A 19,531-nucleotide genomic window follows, 5' to 3' on the forward strand; every position below is an offset into this window, starting at 1 on the left:
CTCACCATCTTCAGACCAGAGTCATCCAACCAACCGCGTACGGTAAAGAAACTCTCGCAGCCTACAGGTACATAGCACAGCGACTGTTGAATGAATTGAAACCAACTATGAAATAAACGATGCATTTGTAAGACTTTTGATTACACAAAACTTTTAAAATTACTATACCTTTAGGCACCGACAGTAATAACTAAATGAATTCAGTTTGATAGGCTCCAATTAAATCAGCAGCCAAGATTACTGACCCTCTGATCTGGAAATTTATTTTTACTATTCCGTATTTTCTAAAAAAAAAAAAGAAAATACTAGGTATGTGTTTTCGTTGAAATTTGACTTTTTGTCAGCCTAATTGTTTATAGCAAAGTGAAGGAAGATTTTAATTTTTGAATAAAAGAGCGAATCTATCTGTTTTTTTTCTTTCAGAATTGAGAGTACAAAAAAATATGGAGAAATTTATAGCCAAATATTTAAAACAAATAGGAAATTTGCATAAATTAAAATCTATTTAGTAATTTTTGAAGAAAGTCACTAACAAATATTCAAAAAGTCTTCGGAAAAATTCTTGTATGCGTTTTCAAACATATTTTCGGACTGCATATATCAGTTACTGGCAAGATAAGAGAGGACTAGAATCTTTTCGTAATTTTTTTAAGGTGAAGACAAATCGAAGCCAAACATCAATTTTTCAAGAGCACAAATCTGGAGAACCGAACACCCGGTTAAGCTGAAAACTTAATCAATTGTTTCTGCCTGACATAATTCACGTCAAGAATTCCAAATTTGATGGTGATTCTAGCAAGGACTCTGGGAATCTTAACTAACGAATCCTGCCTGTGGTTTTGTTTCGTGAAAAATCTGCTAAATTCTGTAAGAACTTAGCCAAGGATTCTCCAAAAATCCCTCTGAGGATTGCACAGTAAATTCGGCAATACCCTTCAATGCGTAAAAAATGCCCACTTTTTACATTATAATTAATTTGAAGTAAAATAATACCAAATATTATTATTTTCACGAATTTTATGCTATTACTTCAAATAGCATAAAATTCGTGAACATAATAAAATTTGGTATTATTTTACTTCAAATTGGTAGAACAGTTATTGAGCCAGATATTAGAAGATTCTGCAAACTCTTCGCGGGCCGTACGTTGGGTAGCCCAGTTATAGACATCATCATAATTTGCCAAAAGCAAAGCCAAATCTAATTCTTTACGAGTGAATTGTGCTCAAACGCTTGTAATATTATCTTTGTATGTGATATTAATTAACTCATTAGAAATTTGCGCGAAATAAAATGACACATAGGCTGTTTTATGTATTTTGGACAGAGCGTTACGCGTATAATTTGACCACTTCCATTTGCCTCAAATGGTCAAATAATAAACGCGTAATGGTCTGTCCAAAATACATGGATTACTCTAGTTCAGTGGCGCGGGAAGTGGGTAGGACAGGTAGGACATGTACTACGCACAAAAACAGCTGGGTAGGACAGTCAAAGGATTGTCCTTCCCATGATTCAAAAAAAAAATTTTCAGAAGAAACTATTAAGCACCTTTTCAATATACATACAAAGTCGATACTTGTTCTGGAGTATGGATGACACAATAAAGTTTTTCATTGTATTCTAATGCCTAGTTACATGATTTGTGCATGACCCCCCAAAGTTCTGGCTCTTTTCAAGATCGATTGAGAATATCAATAGTGAAAATCCTGATAAGCTAACTGTAAGAATCGTTACAAGGAACCTCTTTAACGATTAAAAACAAATGGAATACTCCTCTAAGGCATTTCTGAATGCTATGGTTTATGAAAAAATCTACGGCTAACCCTTTATATGTTCTGGGACAAATTGCCGTGAACATTCCTGGAAGTAATTCTTGAGAAGTTTCTGGTACATCCATAGAGAACTATCACTATTTTAACCTAACGTTTCGACACGGGGATTGTGTCTTCTTCTTCTTCTTCTTTTCTGGCGTTACGTCCTCACTGGGACAGAGCCTGCTTCTCAGCTTAGTGTTCTTATGAGCACTTCCACAGTTATCAACTGAGAGCTTACTATGCCAATGACCATTTTTGCATGCGTATATCGTGTGGCAGGTACGAAGATACTCTATGCCCTGGGAAGTCGAGAAAATTTCCAACCCGAAAAGATCCTCGACCGGTGGGATTCGAACTCACGACCCTCAGCTTGGTCTTGCTGAATAGCTGCGCGTTTACCGCTACGGCTATTTGGGCCCCGTGTCTTCTTCAGGGGAAATTAATTTATCGTTTTTGTCTAGTGTTTGGTCTAACTTTAACTGTCATATGTTCGAAATTTCGTTGGTTTATGACTATTCGGAACCAATTTCTCTTAACGTATTTATAGGCAAACCAGAGCACTCCAACGCTATTACCTCCAGTAATTTTCTCATTAAACACATATTTTTTTCACTAATTCTTCCACCGTTTTCTCCTTGAAAATAAAAAATGTTTCGACAATTTTTAAAGGAGCCCTACAATGATTCTTGCACCGATTTTGTCATTTATTCCAAGCATTTTCATAAAGCATTTTCATAAGATCTTAGAAATTGCTCAAAAGTTCGCCACATTATTCAATGAAATTTTACAAGAATTTCTCAGGGATTCGATATTTAGTTCCTTCAGAAATTTCTCTCGGCTTTTCTCCAGCATTTTATTTAAAATATAATTACCACAGCAACATTTCCTTAGAAAATAAAAATAAATAAAATTTCCAAACCCATTGGATTTTTCAAACTTTCATTAGATAAATTTCTAAAAATAAATCTGTTCGATTTTCTTCCAGAAGTTTCTCCAATATCGAAATTTGTATGTCGTTTTTTCAGCAAGGCCGACACACATATTTTATTGAGAGGGAGGGATAATGTAAAAATAACAGTAAAATTTATAATATATCGAAACTCATCGGATTTGTTATGAAATTTTGTGGAAACCTACAGATATTGGTAAATATTTTTTTCAACTGCCCCCCCAAAATACCAAATTGGGCCCAAAAATTTTGAAAGGGGGAGACAAAAAGTCAAATTTATATCGACCTAGTTTTAGCAATTTATTAAGAGAATCCTAGAAAGAATTACAACTATAATCCAGGAGTAAATCTCTTAAAATTTTATCAAAGGATCTCAGGATTTATTTCAAAATTTTCTCCAAAAAAACCCTGCAAAATTTCCCAGGATGAATAACTGTAACAATTTTTTGAAGACGCCTTGAGGAATGTATCAGAAAATTTGGAAGAATTATTGAAGTATGGGAATGTTAGAGGAAAACATAGGAAAATCAGTAGTTATTTTTGTGGCCAGTTATGGAAAAATTCCAAGTTTAATTCTCAAGGGTATACAAAACGAAATTCTAGAAAAAAATACTTAAAAAGTTCGTTAAAAATCACTATCAAACCCCTAAAGACATATCCGGAGTAATATGTGAAAGGAAACTACAGTAAAACGAGTAGTAATACTTGTTGTAATGTCACAAAGAATTTAAAAAAATGTCATAATGTCACAAGGAACTAAAAAACAATATGTCGTGGTTCCTGTTAGGTTTATATTTCATTCAACCTGGAAGAACCTTGTGATAATGACTGACATGATAATGCGGGGGTTAGAAGCAAAGGGGCGTCAGGGACAAAAACCTAATTTCGAGAAAATCTACTTTGAGCGTTTTCAGCAATTTTCTTATTCTAACAATTATGTTTTTTCCTGTTGTTCGGAAAAATCACCTGAAGATATTGCTGAAAAGCTAGGATACAGTAGATTTTTGTTAGTATTCTCGAAGAAAAACTACCCAAAATGTTACTTACACTTCTTTGCGTTTCGGCCCCTGAAATATAGTGACTTTCTATTTCCAAACAAAGATTCCATAGAGTTAAAACTTTTCTTAGCTTCATCGTGCACAAAATATTTTATAATGTTTGTCCTACCCATGGTTCCGAACGTGGACGCGCCTCTGCTCTAGTTTGGGCACACGTGATGCACACGATTCATCAACTGTTTTAAAAATCTTGCCAAACAACTATGTGTTGCATTTTTTTACAGTGTGATTTGAATTTTAGCTTTCCAATTGGAATACGATTCTACGAACATTTGTGGAGCTTCAACTAAATTCGCCTCAAATGTGTACTCAAAACGAGCTTTGATCGAGATCACATTTAGAAAGCTTTTTGATGCGAAAAGCGCTACAATTGTTCAGCGAATCGTTTCGATTCTGATTAGCACGCTAAAAGTTGTTGCCACACACGAATGAATTTTGATGTTCTAAATGTATTCAGTAATATGATGATTATTATGGCTCAGGGGCATGTTTACAATGTTGAAAATATATTCAATGGACCTGCAATATAATTTTAAAATATAAACTTCATTTTTGCTACCTTCTATAAAACTTTTAACAGTGCCAGTTTTAATGAACGTTAATTAGCGTGCAAGGATTGTGAAAAGCTTCGAATGTCAAAAATTGTCATCTGATGCTGATCCTCGTTCGTCATAAAGGTCATAAAGCGGTGCAAACGTGAAGCGGAAGATTTCCCGGTGTTATAATCTGTAAACAAGTTGCTTTTAAATGATTTTAATTCAGAGCATTAGCCAGCGGAACATCAAATGGTATGTAATGTTACATCAATTTGTTTCCTGATTTCTGATGCTCAAATCTCCCGTCAACTTTCAGAACGTAATCCTTTTGTAAAACATGATCCCAACCTCTGGCTGATCGAGATCAACGAACAAAATGGAGAACGTCAATTCATATTATTTTCTTGCTCCTGCAATTAAATCATTCAACAGCAGCGGCGATTCCTTCGAATCCGATCCATCGTTGATTTACAGCAGTTCCTCGGATTCGGATGTGAATGACCTTACCGCCACTTTCCAGGAATTGGTAATTGATGTGAACGGAATGGTGAGGGAGCTTTTCGAGAAGAACACAGATCTCCATCGGGACACGGATTCCATCCGGCAGGACTTCATTCGGAACGGCATAGATTCGTCAATGACGGAGTGCCTCAGCTCGAGACGATTGCCTCCTCCGGGAATTGGTGTTATCTCGAAATGGCCGCTGTCCATGTGCGATAATGAATCATCTTCCGCTACAAATCCCAATGGCATTAAAACGGATGACTCAGAAAGGAAACGCAATAAGGGCGCATTTCAATCGTTCAGGCGTAAAAGGTCCAAAGAGAACGAAGACGTAAGTACTCGAAATTTTTCCTGAGGTAAATTGAATTGTGTTTATGTAGGGCTGTCTACTACTTGGAACACCTGGAATTCTCAACAAATTATGGCTATTATCAGAGAAAGTACAGTAAAGTACTCTAAGGAAGCACCAGAACTAGTAAATTCAAAAGGATTTTTCGCCACAAAACTCTTTCAATCAAAATACTTCTTGAGCTATGCATTAGTGTGGGACAAAATTGAGATTCTCGCTCTAGTCCACTTTTTGGATTGCATTTGAGTGATAAGCTGAAAAATGGTAAATATAACCAACAGGCTTACGTTAAGTTTAAATGAAATAAATACTAAATACTAGATAACAGCTGTCCAAATTTCAGTTCGACTGGTGAAACTATTATTTAGCGCCGTTCAAAGTTTGTATGAGATTTACTATGGAAAAACACTTTTGCAATGAAAAATCGCCAGAGGTCGCCCATTGACCTCGGTATAGATTCTGAACTTGATAGCAATTTTACAATGTACCTATATACTTGTGAAAAAAGTTACCTATTCAATAAAAACTGATCGGTAAGATGACATTGATTAACACGTAAAGCAATAACAAAATTGGGCAAAATTTCCGAATAGTCATTGCTTAATAACTTTTTTCACAAGCATCGGATTGCTTCGCGTTCTTCGACAATATTGTAATCATAGTATTTCTTATCGAGTTCTTTTTTTTTGTATGGTATTCATTTGGAGCTGCCTGACAGCTCAACTTGTCAAGGCTGAACCCTCGGTCTGGCTTTTGTCAAGTTGCCCCTCTACCAAGACCAATAGGGGTACCGGGGGCAGTATGGACACCCCCTGTATCTTTGCATAAGCGAATACTTTTACACTTTAAATGCAAACAATATTTCAGTTGCCTGTCGGAGGAGTAAATTATCCTCTAAAATTTCAGGAAAAATGTTCAAAACATTGATTTTAAATAGAAAAATTGAGCATGTTTTTATTAGCGTTAGCGTAGTTACGGTATACTTCGTAGATTGGATACTAGCAACATTCATGTTTCTTTTTAATAATCTCATCCTGACTACTTTCAAGAACAAGGCAGGGGAGTATACCTTGTTCAAATCATAAACAAGAATACTAAAAGCATGAATATCGCTATTCCCGGCCACGCCCATCTTTACCGTAACTTAGGATAGGGGAAGGAAATGTTGATGTAGCACTTACTTAATGAGAGGCCACCGACTCAGCGACACCCTCATAAGCGCTACGGAGTTGGAGGTTGGGGAAGGTATATTGTCAGGATTCGCCTAGAAAGCTGGCGATAGACCATCAATATTTGTTGTTCAAGCGTTTTCAAATTAATCTTTTGAATGCCGGCAATCAAAAGAGAAAACAATAGCTTATTTATAGTATAAATAGTATTTCGCGAAATGCTTGTCGATTGTGCAGTAATATTTTTGCTCAATAACCAGTAAAAAGCAAAACCGATCCCTCCAGGGTCATTGGATTGTATAAAATAACGATACGCGTAAAAAAAATCACGCCTATTGAAAAACTGTACTGTGCCCATTCAAAAACTGTACTGGGTGGTACTGTATTTTTAGATAATCGAAAAACGAAAGGAAGCGCGTTCGAGCTAAACACCCTAGGATAACACAGTCGGTTTTTCTGCTCAAAATTATACGAAAAGCAGAATCGATCCCTCCAGGGTTATCGAACGGTTAAAAAGCATCCACAACCGATTGTTAGTTGCGTAACACCCGCCCGGACAGAATGCGCAATCTGAACATAATTATCAAACTCCGAAAATAACATTTTCCGTTCAAGAAACGATCAGAAGTTCCACGACGCGGACAAAAACGATCCGGAAGGCTCACAAAAGAAAAAGTATCATACTGGAACAAACTCACCGGATTGATTCTCTAAATTTATGTGCTGCCTGTCACTTCCGGATGGTTCGGTGAACTTAGGGCAGCCAAAAACCAACAGTACTGAGGACACAAATCAAACAAATCACTTTTTCATTTTTCACTTTTCACTATTCCATTTCTGAATGTAAAAACTGTCCTGCTTGGGCTTCACGAAGCACTCAAAAAATTGAGCATGTTTTTATTTGGTTCGAAAATTATAACATTCACACCTCACCAAATATGGTTTCAGAGGCAAATGCCTGCAAGTTGACCGATAATGTAGCTCTTGATTGAATCTTCAATTATTTATGCTATATTCAAAAATTTAGTAGATTTTTTTCTGGTACTTTAAAACATTGAAAAACTTATATTGAAATTTCTTATACTGTTGGGGCAATATGGACACCGGGTGACAAAGTAGAGCTGACACTTCAAAGAGAAAAAAATATAACTTCAAATACAAAATTATCCAAAAATATTTAGCATTCAATGCAATGATTATGAAGCGGAACCACAAATCAGTTGAAAATCGTCAATTCTTGATTAAAACTAACCTGGAGGCAATATTGAAAGCATCTTTACGAAAAATGTCGTAAATTGGTTTTAATCATGTTTCCAGTGGCACAGTGACCTGTCACTATGATTTCCTGAATATGAACTTCATCTTTCGAGGTTTTGAGAACGATCGCGGGACAATTTTCCTATAAACATTAGGGTGTCCATACTGCCCCATGGGGGTGTCCACTTTGCCCCGCTAGCTTGATGGTGACTACCAAATATAAGCTTTTTTTAAACCTATTTTTGAAAACAAAATATGTTTTTCCAAATTATGCAACCATGTTTAACAAATGCTGAAGAACTCTAAAAAGCATACTGCACATAAAAAACAGTATAATATTCATATCCTCACAGTCAAAATAGGCAAATTCCTTAGGGTGTCCATACTGCCCCGTGTCCCCCTACTCAGACGGACTAGGCTATGGTGCCACACATGAAAATCAGCATCTCCATCAGAATTTGTTTGAAATAGTAGTGTAGTAGTGTCATTACTAATACTGTCTAGTCGAAATGGTTTTAAATGATTTGTCATTTAAGTGCTATTCTGATTACTCCTGTCTTTTACGAAAGATTAAAGTCTTAAATGTCAATTGTCGTCAAGTCTTAACAAAATTAGGCTGATTAGTAGAAGTTCTAGTTAATTTCATTTTTTGTTGTTAAAAGTATGGTTGGTTTGACTTTATTAACGAGATTTTTAGCCCTAGGCTAGTTCATCTCGGGACCAACGGCTTTACTTCCCTTCCGAAGGAAGTCGTCACTATAACTTTTTACGTCATAAGTGACTATGTCGGGGATGGGATTCGATCCCAGGTCCTCGGCGTGAGAGGCGAGTGTTCTAACCACTACACCAGGTCCGTCCCCGTTGTTAAAAGTATTTATTGGTCATTACGTTCATATATCCTTAAAGAAAAAGGTCATTTTCCTTGTCTGTTCAACAATGTCTCGAAACTAGCATGTGTTCCCTAATGATCGATCTCAGCGTCTTACTTTCCATAGTCATTTTTATAGTGAATATTTAAGAGTAAAGTCAGGCTTCTATTACAGTCTCCTACAAGATTCACTTTTCGGTGGCAAATGCAATGCTTCACAACGCCTACTTTCTACTTGTTAATTTTGCGAAAATGAAGCTGGAATTAGATTATTTACCATGCCCACACCGTTACGGATCACCCACAGTGACGGATCACTTTGGCGTTCAACATCGGATAACTCGCTCAAAACATAAACGTTGACGTAAAACATATTTTTCCCATGTTATACTATTTGTCTTCTACCGTAGTTCTGTTTGATCTTTCGACCTTGACGCTTGCTTTTGCCGGAGCGAGCGACGAGGGCAGGATCAAACATGTCGCGCGTCGGTCTAGTAAGTTAAAAAAGTGGCGTGATCGTGGAGTTCGGTTGGAGTAAGTTAAAAAGTGCCGCGATCGGTTCGTTCTTTTTGATCTTTCGACGACCTTCACGCTTGCTCCTGGGCAGTGCGTCAAGAAAGCCCGAGCTGTCGTCCGTGTTTTTTTATCGGGTCGCGCGCCTATTTTTTTTTTTTTTTCTGAGTGCTAGCCGAGCAAACGAGTGAAGCTGAAAGTGGATTGTGGCTGCTCAGTCAAGGATAACGGATCAATTGGTGAGCTCGTTTCATGCTACTATTTCTAATCTATAAAATATGTATTACTGACATTTAATCGTTACAATGGTGGGATGTAAATATGATGTTTCAACAAACTATGGATGGTTCGTCACTGTGAGTGTCGACACAAACTCTGATTCATGATTTATTTATGTTTAACATTTTTTTTTCAGAACACCTCTTATACCTTTATTTTTGTAATTAAAAAAACTTTGAATGGTTCGACACTACAAGTGTAGACTTGCGAAAGGTTCCCTTTATTCAACAAACTTTGGATGGTTCGCCACTGTAAGTGTCGGCATAAGAATAAGAGTGTTCTATGATGTCCCAACCAATTGAGTCTTTTGTTTCTTTTCAAATGAGTAAAATATAATAACACATGCTTTCGTACTGACAGCTGTAGGAATGTTACATTTAGGTATTTGTTCAACAAACTTTGAATGGTTCGTCACCTCAAGTGTCGGCATAATTTTCCTCTACATAGAAATTATATGAACAATTATATTTACGTATAAGCATGTATATATCTCACAAATCATTGTTTATCATGGTCTAATCGCTTATCAAAGTGAATCCTTTGACCCAACGATCCTCCCCATTAACAAACATCCCTCCCAGTAACCTTTGTGGAGATGCAGAGGCAAACACGGTCTCCAAATAGCAAAGGTTACACACTAACATTCCTTCCCTCAATCCCACCTGACTGCAAGGACGTGGCCGGCGCCGTTATTGACCTTGTATAAATAGAGGCACTGAATTATGCACACTGAAGAAGATTATGGCCAATCCCAGCTGAACTTCTAGTTGATTCTTTGTGCATTTTCACTGACTTCGGTCAATCACGGAATAGCAACCATTGATATGTGTAGTCAGTCTAAGCTAAGCTAAGCTAAGCTGTTATACTATTTGTCTTCTACCATTTGTAATGTTAAGCACAACATTCAAGCGCTAAATAACGATGTATTTGACAAATCTTTAGTTGAAAGCACACAGCTATCATTGTATGGTCGTTTTCTGTAAGAAGTGCCGTCAGCATTCATAAGCTCCCACAGGTGGTAAAATTCAAATGTTATAGCATGATTTATGCTCGTTCGCTTCGATTTAGTATGAATTCATCTTTGGAAAATATTTTATTCTAAATACAGAATATTAGCACTTCTAACTAGTGATCCATAATATGGACCAGGAAATGATTGTTTGCCACGTTTATGGATCACTTCCAAAGAATGTAGATTTCTGCTATTTTATGCATTGGATTCGACATTTTCAGACAATAGCACTAAGGATAAAACTAACAAAACATCATGGTTTGTAAATTTCATTTTTAGCAGACAAAAATGGGTGGAAAACTTGGTGTGGAGCGAAAACAGTTTATGTCTCAGTTACTACAATGCAGTATCACAATAAAAAGGACATTTTACCCTTGTTTCCAGCTCTAACACTGCTTTTTTGGCAGTAATATATGACACATAGTTAACATTCGCCATACCATGCAATACAGATGCATTGAGTTGTTAATCTCTTGATTTTGCGCACTGATCCGTAATATGTCACAATTTGATCCATAATATGAAAATTGATCCATAATATGGTTTTCAGGAACCGATACAATTCATAATTTTTATGCAATCCTATGTAGATATTACACTCAAAACAGTTTACTAACCGAAGTTCCAATTTGAAACCATTCGATTCGTGCTTTTAAATTACAATTTTACGTTTTCCATGTCGTTTTATTGAATTTTATAGGTTGGACTCCCACTATTTGATCCATAACTGTGGGGTCATGGTATACCGTTGTTACAAAAGATGTATTCCTTATTATGGCAATGTGAAAACCTTATTAAAATAAGATTGTCGCCACTTATTTCTACTCAGAGGATCTACTAGTCATTTTCCTCAGAGTAATCTTCCCTACGTCGTATATGATAACGATGTGTCTAGCTAGCTAATAGTAAGAGTGGCTGCGGATCATTCTGGTTAGCAAAGGGCAAACTGATCGACACCAATAGTATTGATGTCCACTTCGAATAGATTAATTATTTGAAATGGGCATCAATTCTATGAATGACGCAGAAAGTCCGTTGGATCACATCCGAGATATTAGTGCGTCTATGTCATATGAATTATGACGCGGCTTTAAGCAAAAAAATGCCAAAATGTGATTACCACCACTACAGGTTACGCTTTTGATTTCCATCGTATGGGCTAATGGATTATGCCCTCCCATCGCGGCAAGGTCGCATAACCAAGGGGAGGGTAGTATTTCTTATCGAGGTCTTTGAGTTTTTAAATAGATCAATCGTTGACCTCTGGCGTTTTTTCTTTACAAAAGTAAGTTTGACCATAGTAAACTCCTTACAAAGTTTGAACGGCTGGCGCTAAATTATAGTTTGACCGATTAAGCTGAAATTCATCACCGATGTTATGGAGTGACAATTTATATTTATCATATAATCGTGTCCCAGGTTTCCCAGGTTTTTAGACTTCTATCTCTAACCGTTCTTAACCCATATCCGCCCAGCGTCCTAAAAATAGAACAGAAAAACGCTCACCGTGCTATAAATAGGACAGCACATGTAGTTCCAAAATCTTGAAAATAAAGAGGCTTAGAAGAAAAACTATCTTCTGCAAAGTTGCTCACACGACTGCTGACTTCCACTCGATGAATGTTTTAATTCAGGATTCACTCACCAGGTGGCGCACAGAATCCAACCAAAGTCTTATAAAACAACTGGATATAGACGGTACACTTTCAAGGTTTTTTTTGGATCCCCACCACAGACATGATTTTTTTTAATGAAATAATGTCAATTCCAATTGAGCCTCATATTTTGGATCCCCACCACAGACATGATTTTTTTTAATGAAATAATGTCAATTCCAATTGAGCCTCATATTCCCTGGGCTTGGGATTATATTTTCCAGGGAGCGATGAATTTTGATAATTGATCGCTGTTGTTAGTAGTTTTGATTAGATGTTGGGTAAATTTCAAAGCAATGGCAACCTTTTTATTACAAAATTTAGATTTCATCTTCTGACCTAAAGATTCTGGTTAAACTACTGTACTATGCAGTTGGGCTGCACTACGCTATCACTCATCAAAATTACTTTCACTTCGGGAAAATATAATTTCAAACTGGCGAGAAGATTACAGACTGAGGGTGGGTTAGGAGCACAATCAGACCCTTGAATGTGCAATGTGGGGTAGTAATTGGGAATGCCATTGACGGTTTGTAATCTTCTACGAGGTTTTCGAAAACCAACAGGGCGCGTGCACCGGGTTGCGGATAGGAGCAAAGGGAGATCAATAGCATCTACCTAAAATAATAGAGCAAAAAGCCGTTCCATGATTAGGTAATGTTTAGCGATCTTCTATGGTGTTCTAGTACTATAAAATTCTTCACTCACTGGGAATTCTGGCCTTGATAATATCAATAGTGATAAAAACATAAAATAATACCTAATACTTAATAAGTACAATGTAGCTTCAATGTAGTAATAAATGAAATAAAATTAATTTTCTATACTTGACAAGGTTTTGAAGACAATCAATGAGTGAAAGAACTACCTATTCGAAAAGCCACATCAGCTAAGTCTATACATATACAAATGTTGGTCATAGGGTCATGGCGAGCATTCGGTATGTATGTCTATGACTGATTCTTATCTAATAGGGGCACTAGAAGACCACGCGGACAATTTCGAAACAAATTATTTTTATACATCGGTCTTATGTTCCGAAAGGCTCAGCTACGCTGCAAAGTAATTTTATAAGCTATTCATTACTGCTGTTTAATTGTTTATAATTCTAACAAAACTACATAATTAACTCATTACTAATCACGGTTCCTATATTCTCTTTTTCTCTCCTTCTTATCTGTTGCATGATTATGAGCATCACTGATATAATGCATGAGCATGCACAATAAGAATAATTTCAGGATTGAAAGCAGTACATGGATACCTGGATAGAATAGCTTCGAAAAGGGCGCTCAAAATATAATATTTCTGGTCAGGGAAGTATTTTATCAAGGGTATGTAAAATTTTTCCATTATTAACACACAAACAAATGAACTAATATCAAATATTTTTAAAATATTTTTTATATAAATCAGCATCGTCAATCAGTGTAAAAACAGATAAAGTTTGTAAAGTTATTACCATCGATTAATTTGCGCTCTGTATAGTAATGTTCAATCAGTATCAAAATCTCCTGAAGCGTCGCATTGTGCCATCAGCAGCCCTTAGCATCACTCTCATATTGTTATTATTTTGTTGTTTATAAAATTTCTAGAAAGCGATCAGCATATTCTTTCTTACTTGTACAATGGCCGATCTATTTGGAATTTTAATAAGTCAAATCAAACTTCAAAACTCAAATTAAATTACTTTCAGCACATTTACATTTTGCAGCATTAATCGCATTACTGTGCCAAGTCTTCTCCATTCCCTATACCCTACCCCAACCCTTCTTATCCTTTCCGATGGTGTTCAAGTGGTCCGCATAGACTATTACGGCCATTACCTATCCCTTACCCCGGCTTTGGACTGACTTGCGCTCTCATTGCCCCACCAAACGCTGCAAAATGAAAATGAAAATGAAATTCCAATTGAGCCTCATATTGACAAAATCGGTGAAAAATCCGTGAGAGATCGAGAAGATAATTTAAGGAAAAAGGCACTGAGTTAACCCCTCTATCGGCAGCTTCATTTTTTACCACAAAATAAATATTCAAATCATTATAACTTTTTTGTTTTTCAATATTTTTACACCATTTTTTCACAAGTTCTCAAACATCTCTTCTAGTTTAGAAATCCGTGTCGATATTAATTATTGGTGATCTGCTTTTAAAGATATATAGATGTTCCTTGGGGGATCGACATTTTCCATATAAAATGTCTTTGGCGGCCATTTTGCTTTTGATCAATTTATCAAGAAAATAGAATGTGGGCTATATAATGCCAGGTAATAAGGATCTACTCTGAATAAATCACACAAATCGGTTCAGTATTCTTGGAGATATCTGAAAATTACGATATGACGTTTTTTGAAGTTTTTAAGATCTTTATTTGGCCAGCGTGGTTCCAGAAACCTAAATGCTCATTTCTTAAAGACGGCTGCACCAAATTACTTCATTTTTTCACAACATACTCTCATTAATGTATTGATCCGAAGAATGAATATCCGAATACGATTAAAATTCTGTAGCCTGAGAAATTAATGGGGGGGGGGGGGGGGGGGGTTCTAGTTTCGGGTCGGTCCCCCAAGGAATTTTGGAATATCTCCAATACCTGATGACCAATGATCAATATCAACACAGATCCTAAAACTAGAAGAATTTTTTGAGAACTTGTGAAAAAATGGTGCAAAAATATTGAAAAACAAAATAGTTATAACGATTTCAATTTGAATTTTGCGGTAAAAAATGAAGCTGCCGGTAGAGGGGTTAATTGAACAAATTAACGTATAGTAATCGTAGATTGTTTCGAAGCGTTTTTAAAACACTGAAATATCGACAATTTCAAATGTATGAATAAAACGCTTAAAGTTCCTTCGATTCCAATAAGAAATGCTTTGAAATATAGTTTTGTGCTAATTATATCGACACATGTGTAGCTTTTGCTTGATTAAACTCAAAACTGTTTTCCGAAGAAATTGTATGCAGTCCCAAGTAAATGTGTATTTTCTTTTGCCATCTAGTATTGCGTTTTCTGCTACAACAATCGCGAGGAGCAGGAGACATATCTGGGGCATTCATGTCGCGATGGAGAAGGTTTCGTCGTGTGCCCGAAGCTTCAGAGGTACGTGTGCCCGTACTGTCAGGCCACTGGACATTTGGCCCATACCAAAAAGTACTGCCCCAAAAAGCCGATCATCACACCAGACGACCTGCGAGGCATGACAGTTCCATTTGACGGGCCAGCGAACACTTCCGGACGTAATCGAAGTGTTGGACGGGGAAAGAAATCACTACGATTTTAATTGTTTTTTTTTATGAAATGTTTCTGACTGTGACAGAAGTCAAAGTTATTCGGTGTTTAAGTTTGGTTATTTTTTATGAATTGTATTGTAACCGTTCTGTGCTATATGAGAAATCGTCGAATGATTTTGTTTAAGGAAAATTCGTTAATCGAACCATAGTGATGATTGTATGTTCGAACGTACAATGAAACTGTATTTGCTTTGTAACTGTTTTGATCTGATTATGTTGTATTTTTTATGCCTCTACAAACTCACGTTATTTTAAAAATGCTGCATAATGTTGAAAAATCTTTTTTGTTCAGAGAAATAAAAAAACGTGTTCGATTTAGTTTTCTTCCTTTTGAGTTTATTTTTGGGGTTGCTTGGGCACGTCTTGAGGAAATCATCAATATTAGGGACCGTCCATAAATGACGTAGTATTTTAGGGGGGATGCTGGAGTCTACGATTTTATGACGAACCATGTATTAAGTATGGGAAAATAGGCAACGATGGGGGATAAGGTATCGAGAATTGGTCAAAAAATGCTACGTCATTTAAGGGCGCTGCCTTGAGGAGAAGATGAATCGAAGCCATAACGCAAATCTTCAAAAGCATACATCTAGAAAACAAGTCGACGGTCCGATGTGAAAACTTCATCGATTGGTCACCACAGCAAGTGGTTCAGCTTAAACGGATGTCTGGTTCTTTAGATTTAGATTTGAGGTGTGGATTCATTTCATCTTAACCCTAATTTCGTTTTCTCGGTCTAAATAGTCTAAGCTTGTTTCAACTGGCAATTCACAATTTCACACTACCCTGTTCTGGTGGGTAAAGTCTACCTTACAGGTGACCCCTCATTCATGTGAGTTAAATCAAAGAGTGGCGTGAGGTGAGCATTGTCGTTCTCGTATAGCGAGGTGACAATACTCGAATCTATTAAAGTGACTTTCTGTTTGGTTTACACGATGAGTCACATCACTCAAGTCGAGAATTGTCATCTCGCTATACGAGACCGACTATGCACACGTCACGCCACTCCTAGAATAAGCACAAATGTGTAAGTACTGGTGCTCTCATTATAATAAAAAACAATAACGGCGCCGGCTGCGTCCTCATGGGGAGGGAAGTCTTTCATTCTTCAAACAGTTTTAGAGGGTTGTTCAAAGACAAAAGTAAGTAATCAAGAGACTTTTTAATTTAATTCAAAAATGGTAAGTTGTTCGAAGTTGGTGTGTTCTACAAACTAGCGTAACTTCTAAAACTGAACAACATTGCCGAACAAACCAATAACCCACAACTTACCGTTTTAAATTAAATTGAAAAAATATCGGTTCCTTACTGTTGTCCTTGATCAACCCTCAGAAACTCTACAAAAAATGAATGAAATTTAATGATTTCACCACAAACAAAACTACAAAAGTTATTTGTATTTATTTTCTATGAAAAAACAACATTTGGTTGGAGATCTGTTTCTCAGCTTCTGCTAATCCGAATTCGCTGAAATTTTGATGACGAACTACAAATAACTTTTGTGTTTTGTTTGTGGTGATATCATTAAATTTCATTCATTTTTTGTAGAGTTTCTGAGGGTTGTTTGAAGACAAAAGTAAGTGACCGAAAAACAAATCAGTACCGTTTCAATTTGATGATAGCCATGCAGCTTTCACATGTAAAGACTTTAATTGTAACAGAAAAGGGTCTTTTTCAATCTTATGTTAAAATTTTTACGTGTTAAGAGGTTTGGATAAATGACTACTCATTGCTGAAATTATGAGCAACAATTAAGTACACTACTAGTTCATTGATAGATTTGGGACACTTTTGAGGTTTTGAAGGTGCGCACTGTAACCTGTCCACTCAAATATTATCGAAACAAGCATTGGAATGTCCTTAGCGATCCAGCACATCCAATGCCAATAAACATCCCCCATTTTTTTCTCGACAATGCTCTCCACATGAGCAAGCAACAGAATCAACGGACAGAACACTACTCAAAATGATTGGAAGTTTAGTTCTTTTTTTTTGTTCAGAGAAATAAAATAAAGTGATCTCATCTACTTTTCTTTCATTTGAGTTTATTAAATGATCAGACAAAAGCAAATCTGAATATAATACGGCTAATGCACATGACATATACCAACCTAGAGATACAATCCTTCGGGAGTTCCTTCCTTCTTGCGGTAAAGGACACTTTCCTTGGATTTTTTAAAGTCTTCGTTCGTCACTTTCATACGGCGCTCACGTAAAGCCATCAGACCCGCTTCAGTGCAGATGGCTTTGATGTCGGCCCCGGAAAGGTCATCCTTGGCCATAATCAGCTCGGAAAGGTTCACATCATCTGCCAACGTCATACGGGCGGTGTGAATGTTAAAAATACGACGCTTGGTTTTCTCGTCCGGAAGTGGGAACTCAATCTTGCGATCAATACGACCAGGACGAATCAAAGCTGGATCGAGAGTTTCAATGCGATTGGTTGCCATAATAACCTTCACATCCCCGCGTGAATCGAAACCGTCCAGCTGGTTCAGCAGTTCCAACATGGTTCTCTGGATCTCACGTTCTCCTCCGGAATTAGAATCGTAACGTTTTGTGCCTACTGCATCGATTTCGTCAATGAAGACAATTGAAGGAGCATGTTCCTCAGCGACACGGAATAGTTCTCGAACCAGTTTGGGTCCATCACCCAAGTACTTCTGGATCAACTCCGATCCGACCACTCGCAAAAATGTCGCTGAAGTTTGATTGGCCACGGCCTTGGCGAGTAGTGTTTTACCCGTTCCTGGAGGTCCATAGAGGATAACTCCCTTCGGCGGTTTTATACCCATTTCTTCGTAGTATTCGGGATGAGTCAAAGGCAACTCTACGGATTCCTTGATTTCTTGAATCTGAGTGTCTAACCCTCCAATATCGGCATACGTTTCCTGGGGAGCCTTCTCCAGCTTCATAACGGTAACCATCGGGTCAGTATCGTCTCCCAGCACTCCGACCACGGCATGAACCTTATGATTCAGTAAGACCGAACACCCCGGTTCCAATTGATCTTTATCAACGAAAGACAGGATGCTAACGTAATGCTCACTTCCGACGGAAGTGGACACAATCGCATGATTATCGTCTATGATTTCCTCCAAGTTGCCCACAGACATTGGCGTTCCTCGCAGATCATCGACTTTGGAACGTTCCTCTTCGTTCTTTTCATCCTGGGGCTTTAGTCGTTCCTGGTTACGAATGAATTCCTCCTCCATCAGCAAATAATCCTTGATGCGCTCCAATTTCAACAACTTCAAACGACACCGAGTATGAGGAGTGACCTGGGGTAATTTCATGGCGGCATCCGGACCCTTGTTCTTCCGCTTTTTCTTTCCAACGCGCGTCGGAATCGGGGGCTCGTATTTCTTCTTCTTGTCTTTGTCATCCTTTTTATCGCCGCCACCTCCGGCTGATTGATTTTGTCCCTAAAACGAAAACGGAATATATTCAAAACGGATTGTCCTCAGATCGGTTTCTTTCTTTGCGATGACTGTCATTATTTTGGATAACATAACCTCTTTGAAAGTAAAACAAAAGATGATCATCCCAAAAACTACCATTCAATCATGTTCATTGTTACAAAACTATCAATAAATCAATAAATTTTGTCAACTTACCATTTTTTCTTAAAAATAGGCACAATATCTCCTAGAAAAAAGAGATTTCTACCAGATGCTTCCGTGAATTTACAGTTTTCTGCGATGATTACTGGAGCACTGAAGTTGCCACTCGAATCCGTCTGGTGCTTTTGTGGGCTGACTTCAACCGTTTGACAAGACAACGACGCACCCTGTAACTGAAAATAGAAGGAAACATGTAGGGTAGAGGCACATGTTTTCATCTAAAGCCTGATTTGCTGCTGGAAAGGAATCGATAAGGAAATTTCCCGCCAATTCGGGTTTATTCATAAATTTCATAACGCCAAAATGGTCATTTTTGACACCCACTCACCCCCTCGTAATACATTTTGTATGAATATTTTTCAAATTTTGTAAGATGTTACAGCTTAACGGCACCCACCCACCCCCTTTAGCGTTATGAAATTTGTGAATGGACACTTGCGCATTCTTTCACCACTGGACTATCGCAGAATTTTTTACAAGTGCTAAAACGCTAATAAATGTGTACGAGTGTATCTAATCCAGTCGGTGTTTTCAACGAGTTTATTTAACTCAAGAGCGGTGCGCATTCAGCCATCTCCAGCATCACCTCGCTCGTGTTGTGTATGAAAAGCGGCCTTTCCTCAGGGTGCGTGTATTCAGTACACGCAT

The 19,531-nt window shown here is 37.3% G+C and overlaps 2 protein-coding genes across 2 annotated transcripts; one reads left to right on the plus strand and one right to left on the minus strand.

The window, feature by feature from the left end:
- Window positions 1-4,460: 4,460 nt before the first annotated feature.
- Window positions 4,461-15,584, plus strand: LOC5575827. The gene is made up of 3 exons (XM_001655804.2): window positions 4,461-4,612; window positions 4,677-5,195; window positions 14,969-15,584. The coding sequence occupies exons 2-3, from the start codon at window positions 4,737-4,739 to the stop codon at window positions 15,248-15,250; spliced, it is 741 nt and encodes a 246-aa protein (XP_001655854.1). The 5' UTR covers window positions 4,461-4,612; window positions 4,677-4,736; the 3' UTR covers window positions 15,251-15,584.
- A 1,696-nt stretch (window positions 15,585-17,280) lies between these two features.
- Window positions 17,281-19,021, minus strand: LOC5575828 (26S proteasome regulatory subunit 4). The gene is made up of 2 exons (XM_001655803.2): window positions 18,878-19,021; window positions 17,281-18,685 (listed from the first exon to the last, which is right to left on the minus strand). The coding sequence occupies exons 1-2, from the start codon at window positions 18,878-18,880 to the stop codon at window positions 17,372-17,374; spliced, it is 1,317 nt and encodes a 438-aa protein (XP_001655853.1). The 5' UTR covers window positions 18,881-19,021; the 3' UTR covers window positions 17,281-17,371.
- Window positions 19,022-19,531: the final 510 nt, after the last annotated feature.

The sequence above is a fragment of the Aedes aegypti genome, chromosome 1 (genome assembly GCF_002204515.2).
Source record: "Aedes aegypti strain LVP_AGWG chromosome 1, AaegL5.0 Primary Assembly, whole genome shotgun sequence".
NCBI classification, from domain to species: domain Eukaryota; kingdom Metazoa; phylum Arthropoda; class Insecta; order Diptera; family Culicidae; genus Aedes; species Aedes aegypti.